The sequence below is a fragment of the Triticum dicoccoides genome, chromosome 5B (assembly GCF_002162155.2).
Source record: "Triticum dicoccoides isolate Atlit2015 ecotype Zavitan chromosome 5B, WEW_v2.0, whole genome shotgun sequence".
Classification (NCBI taxonomy): Eukaryota; Viridiplantae; Streptophyta; class Magnoliopsida; order Poales; family Poaceae; genus Triticum; species Triticum dicoccoides.
Window position 1 is genome coordinate 565831735 of NC_041389.1, and position 8835 is coordinate 565840569.

Here is an 8835-nt window from a genome sequence, read left to right on the forward strand (position 1 = left end):
GGAAAACTGAGAATCAAACTGTTCCCTGTGCAAGTCTTGTTTTCAATACAGGCCCTATACTGCTAGCATTTCTAGTTGTCATCACTATCATTTGGTTGTACTTATGTAAAGAACAAATGGCTTCTGAGTACTTCTTCTTTCCTCTAGCTCTCTGTTAAAGGTGGTCCGAAGATTGGAGTTTCCGTTGAGTACACAAGTCTGAACGTGGGAACGTTGGAAGTTCAAAGTGCTACTGGAAAGCTGTCTGCAAAGACTGTAGGAAACTCTGTAAGTCATAGCCTGAGTCATCTTTTACTGCATTACATGCATGTGCCTTTATTTTGTCATTGTAAAAACTTACATTATAATATTTTGGTTATACATATTTAGCACCTTGCTTTTGAAGCATCTATTCTATTTGAAGCTTGAAGCATGCAATTTTCATTAAGTTCTGGGTTTATATTAGTTACTGACCTAGTGCACCATTAGACTGTACGTGCGGCTGTTTTGGCAAATGGAGGCACCGTCATTTGTGAAGCTTTTGGAAGAGTTGAAGTGGGTATCCCAGTGGCTATGGCATTGAGTACTCAAAGTGACCGTCTTTGTGTTGGCTGTAGCATGCCAATCTACCCTTCCGTGCCTAAGGTATGTTTAGTCCATGTTTGTTTTCACACAAATGTTTTTACTTTTATCTTACGCCACATATGCTGCCCAGGGGGATCCATTTTCCTTCTATGAAACTTGTCAAAGTTACACCTGGATGATAGCAGATCAGAAGGTCAGAATACTCTTTACTCTTTATTCCCATTGTATCCCATGCACTAACAAACTATTGTACCTTAGGTTGTGACATTCCAATCGGCTAGATCTTGGCAAAACGGACTTGATCAAGCTCTTTATTCAGAAGGAAAAACCTATCCATGGTTATCCAATGGAAGTAGCAATGCTTTTATCAATCATGTGATTGGAAGGTACTGCTTGGATAATAATATACCTTGGTCCCTGGACTACTTATGTGGAGTGTGTTGAATGCTCTAACATTCCTAAACCTGATGGACTTTTGGTTCTGTAGCTTCATATCATATCAAAGGGAAACTAGTCATCCTTCTAGAAAAAAGATATCATGCCAATTTTCAAAGTTGTAGATTGTCAACAACTTTTTTAAAACATATTGTACAAGTGTTTCCATTTACGCTTCATTTTTACAATTAAAATGTCTTGGTTGGAACACATAAAAGAATGCTCTCGCATATTATATCGAATAACAAGTGAGCCCTAATGTCTGGTTTTTGTTGTTACAGATCTGCAGGGAAAACCAAGATATCCATTTCAGTTACTTGTGATTTCTCGCTACATGGCAGTTCTGGATCTGTATCTTATGATGCCTCCAAGACAATCCTGGTCGTACCAGATCCTCCCCTTGCACGTGGACTTCCTATAACATGGCTATTACCACCCTTTTATACCACCACAGACCTTTTACCTAGATCCGTTAATTCATTTGGAGAACCAGACTCAAATGGCCTGGATACTACTATTGGATATTCTCTGTTAAGGAGCAGTGGTAGAAGTGACCCTGCTATGCAGAATGCTAACGCTATTGATGGAAGTAAAATTAGGACTGGAGAAAGCAATGCAATTGATTGTATTCAGGCAAAAGATCACTCAACTGGCAGAACAGAAATAGCATCATGCCTACGAGTTGCTGAGGTCAGAAAGACTTGTATTGATTTGTTTAGTCTTAAGTTATGTATGACTAGATATTCCTACCAAGATGTCTATTTTGGAATTATTGCTGTTTTCATTATTCGTTTGAATCACCACTTATTCAATACTCCCTCCGTTCCTTTTTACTCCGCGTATAAGTTTTGGTCAAAGTCAAACTACACAAAGTTTGACCAAATTTATATTAAAAAATATGAACATCTACAATACTTAAACTATATATTATGAAAATACATTTCATGGTGCATCTGAAAATGTTGATTTCATATTGTGAATGTTGATATTTTCTAATATAAAGTTAGTCAAACTATGCAAAGCTTGACTTTGATCAAACCTTATATGCAGACTAAAAAGAAACGGAGGGAGTACCTTCCTTGGTACTCCCTCCATCCCAAAATAAGTGTCTCAACTTTGTTCTAGCTCTAGTACAAATTTGTACTAAGCTTAAGACACTTATTTTGGGACGGAGTGAGTATGATTGAAGCCATATATGCCACCTCTTATGATTGAGAAACAGGAAATTCCTACTTGCCCTGTTATGAGATTAGGGGCTAGTTTGTCAATTCATATTGCTGTGTTGTGCTTCCCTCATCCATGGATTAGTCTATCTGAACATGTCAAAACAAAAGAGCTTCCTGAAAGCTAGTGCAATGCCGAAGGAAGCCCATAGCTAGATCACACCCGAGGAATTCTCCTTTATAGTTTGTAACTATTATTATGTGCTAGGTGTTCTAACTACTGCTGATACCATGTGATTAACAATTTCCTTTTTCTACATCTCTATGCATTTTAGTCACAAATTGTCTTCGTGCTGATGCTGTGATCATTATTGTTCAGGTTGCACAAGTACGGGTAGCTGCTTCAGAATCATCAATCCAGACAGCCTATCTTTCTGTAAATGATAAAGTTGAACTGGATGTAAAATATGCTGATGAATTAGGTAACACATTTACCAGTATCGAATGCTTAATCAATTCTTTGACTCATTTCTAATCTTCCTGCCTTCCACCAGGTTATACCTTTAGTGAAGCACTTGGAGTAGCACCTGTGAAGATTGAGACAAACTATCCTGATGTTTTGTCAATTGTCATGCCCAGAGATGTCAATGGTACATATGGCACACATCAACGTTTTGTGCTACAGGTATGCGTTGCTTCCCGAAACCCAAGCTTTAAGTTTTTCTTATATATTGTGTGTGCGTCCACGTGCGCGTGTGTGGGTGGGGGTGTGTTGTGTGTGTGCAAGGGGGTTAAGGATTTCCTAGACACAAGGCAACACATCCAGATTGAAGTTTTAGGTTGGGAATACCACTTTTACATCTGACTCTTCAACATCACAAAAAAGGAAGAAAAAACCTGCACAACCTATAAGGGTTTATTAGTTGGAAGCTTGGTTCTGCTAATTTTAGTGGTGACAAGAATATGAGTTTGTTGATCATATTTCTCATTAGTATTCTGTGCAAACTGCTACATATTTTTTTCTTTTTTGAAGGCGAGAAGCCATGGGACAGCTCTTGTAAGGTTGCACATCAACCATCCTTCCAGAAAATCAGATTTCATAATGGTATGATTCTTTTTGCCATTCTAGAATCCGTTCTTCCTATGTTTGATATGTTACAGACGCATAGCTATTTAAACTTGTACAAAAGGTGGGTTATTCTGCTATTCTAACTTACATGGCATAATTATGTAAACTGTTTGCTTGTATCTCCCAAGCTCTTAAAATAGTACGTTTCAGGATAAGTGCCCTTTGAGGAAATCAAGAGAATTAATGCAAATATGCAATATTCCAGCTCTCTACCCTTACTTTAATGCATTTGTCTGCATGCTGGGGTGAAATAGATGGAGTAATTGGCAGTGCCACTGAACTGGCAAAACAAATACTCCTACTAAACAAAGATGCAGTTTTTGATGGTTTCTTTTGATCGGATGTACGTAATGAAGTGCTGACATGTACTGACTAACACTTGTTTTTTAACTCTCAGGTATCTGTTGGTGCGCGAATGTATCCTAGAGACGTGGTGATTCATTCTGGCCAACACCTGAACTTTACTATTATCGGGGACCGTATGTTCACTGAAACCATTTTCCTACTAGTAGTTGTTGCGATTATCTTTTAGTATTGTATCAGATATTATCTCTGGTCACATCATTTCGTAGTGCTTAACCTTATTTGTGCACTTTGCTTGTTGCATGTTGCATTCTAAGTTAGTACCATGCAGTGATTGCATTCTAGTTAGCACCATGCAGTGATTTTTTCTATACTTTATAAATGCACGGAAATTGGTAGTTAATACATGATTCATAAAGCGAAAGACCTTGCTAGAGAAAGGGAGCAAAATATGTTTAGTTTAATATCCTGCACGAAGTAGACAGTTGGTAGCGATGTTCTGAGTTTGTCAATTTTTCTTGTTTTCATAACCATGGCCTATTGTTGTTGTAGGCATGGATGCGCGTGGACCTGGCCAGTGGTTAAGTACCAATGAAAAAGTTATGCATGTTAATCAAATAACTGGTGAAGCACATGCACGTGGTGAAGGTATAGCAGAAGGTATGGAAGTAAAAACCTATATTTGCTTAGTAGAATGCATTGTTGAACTTCGACACAGTTCATTCCTAGTACTTTGGGTTTTGATAAGCTCTTTCCTTATACAGTGATTTTCAAAGGCCCAAATCTGAAGTTGCGAACAACTGTCAATGTGCTCAAGGTGAACCAGATAGTTGTTGATGCTCCTGCGGAGATTCTGACGAATGCTGCTGCCCCACCTGATGGATACAAGTTCTCTGTGAAATTAAGGTCTGTAGTGCTCATATCATCATACTCCTTCGGTCCTTCCACATGTGTTGATTAATATCTAGTCAAATTCAAAGTCACTACTGTGTAGATGGTCCTGGTGTGTATACTTGCATCGTAAATTAGATATGATCTTGTGTTAGAATGATGTAACAATGGGTTATCATAGGTTTGTGGTGCACCATAAGCATATCAAACTGACATTCTGTATTCCAGAATTTTAATGTTACGAAAACGGGCCCTGAGGTCATAATGCTGCTTTTGATGCTGCCTGCTAATATGATCTGAGACTAGAGGTTTCAGACATAATATGTAGTATAAAATAGGTAGCATAAGATATGCATTAGGTCATACTCAGCAAATATAATTATCGCTACATTAGAGAGTGAGAGGGCAGATAAGCATATAGTTGTAATGAAAACTAGGCCAGTGCTCCTGTGTTAGATAATAGTCTTTATAAACAATATAATCACTGTTAGTACCTCCAGTCTAAAAGGAATGCAGTAAACTTTGCTGTTTACATTTTGATACTCTTGGATTTACTTGTGGTCCATGGAGATTAACCTTTTATTCCCTTGTTGAAAGAAGTGATTCAGCCGGGCATAGCACAGAGTCCTCTGTGAATCAGATAAATGCCCCATTTGACTGCAAGGTCGAACCTTCTTTTGTTGGGTAAGTTTCCCATAATAGCCATTCGACCACCTGTGCCTCGTTATTCTTTAAAGGGATACATGGAAGTCTCACTATTTTCTCTCCTTAGGTTTGTTGAGCCATGGAGTGACCGTGCTGGAAAGAAATCCTACTGTGTATTTCATCCGTACTCGCCTGCACAGCTGTTGCCTGTTAAGTCGAACCCAAAAGACGGAATTTTACACATTTCAGTTCGTGCAAATCTAAAAGAAGATTCAATGGTGACCGGATCTGCACATGCACTGTTTGTCAAAGGGTTTTACATTAAAGAACCTGGAATGGTAGCCGCCCTCTCCCAACCTCTCACACGAGCTCGTCTGTTTATTCCAACTGACCCTTAGTTCTATCTCATGCAGTTAACTTTGACTCCAAGCTGCAACCATAGCATCATCACTATTGGCGGGAACACTGGTATTACAAAGCCTATTATTTCTGCAAACTTACCTTTGGCTGTGTTTGTTTCTAAAGCTCGAGTTGTATTCCTGCCCCAGATGTTGAGTTATTTTGGAGTGCTAAAGATTTAATGTCGGTCAGTCTTGTTGATACAAATGAGAACATTGGTGGTCCTAGTCAAGTTGTTTACCGGGTGAGCCACAGATGACAAATCATCATTTTTTTTGTATCAATGCTTAAATGCTGTAAACAAATTCTGACTGCCATCCTTTTCCAGGTTGAAGCACTCAAAAGGCAACCTTTTGCTGACAAGGTCACTATAATTCTTCCAGCCACTGGTATGCCATTCTATCTTCTTCGCCATATCCTTGTAACAAGCTGACTGGCTATCTGAAAATAGCATCTCTTGGTCTGATTTGCATCGTTACTGACCTAAAAAAATGTGTCGTTCTGATTCTTGAACCTTGTTGATTGGTAAAACTTATTTCCATACCAAGTCCACCTAATATTTGGATGAAAAACTCCCCCTAATAGTATATTTTTATGAGTTGAGTTTTCGCTGACCAATAGGAATTGCTCCATGATGATTGACTCGATTCAATTGTTTTCCCCCCTTGTGCAGGCCAGACTGAAGAATTAGAAGTTAATTATGTTACAGGAGACAGAACAGAGCCATCGTCGTCGTCAGGCTTAACCACATTTGGCCTTATCCTCACATGCATCATCGTGCCAGCAGGTACACTCTGGGTCATCATGAAGCTGCTGGAGAAACCGGCCCGACAGGCACCACCACGGCACGCGCCGGCACCAGCAGCGGGGCCTTCCGCTGCGCCTGACCCTGCCTCCCCGGCTATCGGCGAGTTCTCTCCTCGCACACCCCAGCCTTTCATGGAGTACGTGAGGAAGACTGTCGACGACACGCCTTACTACAAGCGTGACGCGAGGAGGAGATTCAACCCTCAAAATACGTACTGAGCGCATGTAAACTGGGCAGTAGAGTCGCCCCTGCCGTGTTTCCCCCCTAGTGTATGAGTTAGACGGGTAGCCCTGTAACCCCTGTACTGTAAAATCCGTCTATCGTCGATACTACGCTGTCAATTTTCAAGTCGTGGCGGCATCTGTACGAGCAATGGTTGGTTCTGTTTTAGCTGAGAAAGCTATAGAGCTAGATAGGTAACTCAACCGATGGCAGTTCCTCTTTGTAATAGTAGCTTTGTAATTGTAAGAACCTGGGAGCGCTGTATGTAAGTTGGAGTGTGTATTTCCACCTCTCTCCTAAGCACCACCCAGCCCTGTTTTATCTAACTATGAAACCTGCTTAATTTGGTCGAGAAGCCATTAATGTGTTAGCGCGCACCAGGAGATCATTACATGATAATTTTTCTCTTTGTTACATGCTGTGTATTTTCAGATATTTATATACTCCTCCTATGACCTATCTCCGTAAGGCTGTTTTTGAAAAATGCCGTACAAGGCTATGAAACGTGTGCAGTAAAATGCGTGACAAAGCAGCCTATTTTTCGACACAATCGTTGACATCACTAGTCATTATCTTGATAATAGATCATGATTTTTCAACCAAGTATTTACGTGCGTTCACCTTAGGGCAAAAACTCAACCGAGTAAAATGCATAAAATCACCACTTTAGTATCATAGCTCTCTCGAAGAACCATCACTTCATAAAATGTGACACTTTGCACCGCATCACAATTTTGACAGTGACAAGAAACACTAAACTGAAAAATGAGTCCGCTTTGACGTGATTAATCATGCGCTGGCCGACAGCGATGACGGTGCCGCGCTAACGACCGCTACAGGCCAACAATTAGAGGAACTGTCATTATCACGTAAAAGAGATAGCTTCACTATAAAAAAGTAAAAGAGACAACGTTTGAGATTACTAGCATTTCTCCACCATACATAAACGACTAAGATCCTCACATACGTATGGCATGAAGCAAGTCCGTCCTGACGTTTTTAATGGCAAGTTTAGTTACCCGAGGATAGCAACTTTAGTTGTTAAGCATGAAAATTTTCTGTTTGAATGACAAGTTTCATTTATTTTTATGGTTTCTTTTTCTTTTTACGGCAATTTTAGTTGTAAAAATGTCAGGATGGTGTTACTTTGTGCCACACCTGTGGCACTTAGAATAAATGAATAGCAAAACCGAGAAAATAAAACAAGTACCCAAGTATAAACAAACGCAAGAAAAAATCAGCTGCTAGCTAGAAAACCTAACTCCATATTCGATCGATCTGTGTGTGATCTTTCACGTACGTACTTCCTCCATCTCAAAATATAAGATGTTTTCTTTTTCATTTTTATGGTTTGAACTGCAAAAATGTCTTATTTTTTAGACAGAGATGATACATAATATATCAGCATGCATAGAAACATCGGCCCAGTGAACGCACGCATGTAGCTTGAACAAGGGCCAGGCCTCACCAAGATAGGTCAATCAGACAATGAACAAGAAAAGAGATTCGGTCCCGTGACTTCATCTGCCGTTGTTTCCCTTGGAGATCCGGGTGCATGCATCGCCTTCCCTGTACGTGTGATTCATACATGATTGTATAATCATTTTTTTCCATGCATGCTGACAACTTTTTGTGGAGGCAGTTTTGGCAAAGATCTAGAGGAAAATAACATAGACCACTCTACCATGCAACGTACCACACACCCATGACAGATTTTCCAGTACGAGTGACATTGCATTTTTTTAATGTGTGAAATAAGTTTTTTAATCAGAGAATTTATTTTCCTGATGTTAAATCATTGTTTTGAAAATGAGTGGTGTAAGGGCATATTTATCCCTAAGTGTTTTGGTGATTGATTACAATGCTTTTGCGGACTAATCGTGTGCCTCGAGTTTTTCAGTTGCTTCATCGCTAGGCACAAGACGGTTCGGTGCCCCTCGAAGACTATTGAAGACGTTGTTTTTCTACGTTTCTTTTTGGTGGATTTGAGTCGTAGGAGAGCCGTACTATTAAGAGGGGGTCCGCGTCGGAAAGGTTCGGGTGGAATCATCACGTACACGTTTCCTTCCTTGTCTCCCCCTTTCCCTTGCACTTTGGAGCATTCCCCGTCTATCCTCTATGTGAGTGTCTGGACTACTGTTGCTGAGCTTGCGGTAGTACTGCTCCCTGGAGCGGTAGTACCGCAGGCACCCGCAGTACACGGTACTAGGCGCGGATGTAATTTTTTTTACATCCGCGCTCACACGGTAGTACCGCACGTCAAGGGCGGTAGTACC

At 40.2% G+C, this 8835-nt stretch overlaps 1 protein-coding gene across 1 annotated transcript in view; it reads left to right on the forward strand.

Moving 5' to 3' along the window:
- Window positions 1-6914, forward strand: part of LOC119311653 (nuclear pore complex protein GP210-like) — a 17088-nt gene extending 10174 nt beyond the window's left edge. Inside the window, exons 20-36 of the mRNA XM_037587317.1 lie at window positions 148-267; window positions 469-624; window positions 695-757; window positions 823-950; window positions 1281-1689; window positions 2542-2644; window positions 2717-2847; window positions 3196-3267; window positions 3689-3770; window positions 4147-4254; window positions 4359-4500; window positions 5086-5169; window positions 5258-5468; window positions 5544-5598; window positions 5679-5773; window positions 5858-5918; window positions 6203-6914. Of these exons, the coding sequence (XP_037443214.1) occupies window positions 148-267; window positions 469-624; window positions 695-757; window positions 823-950; window positions 1281-1689; window positions 2542-2644; window positions 2717-2847; window positions 3196-3267; window positions 3689-3770; window positions 4147-4254; window positions 4359-4500; window positions 5086-5169; window positions 5258-5468; window positions 5544-5598; window positions 5679-5773; window positions 5858-5918; window positions 6203-6555 (2373 nt within the window). The 3' untranslated portion in view covers window positions 6556-6914. The remainder of the gene's footprint in view (window positions 1-147; window positions 268-468; window positions 625-694; window positions 758-822; window positions 951-1280; window positions 1690-2541; window positions 2645-2716; window positions 2848-3195; window positions 3268-3688; window positions 3771-4146; window positions 4255-4358; window positions 4501-5085; window positions 5170-5257; window positions 5469-5543; window positions 5599-5678; window positions 5774-5857; window positions 5919-6202) is intronic.
- Window positions 6915-8835: the final 1921 nt, after the last annotated feature.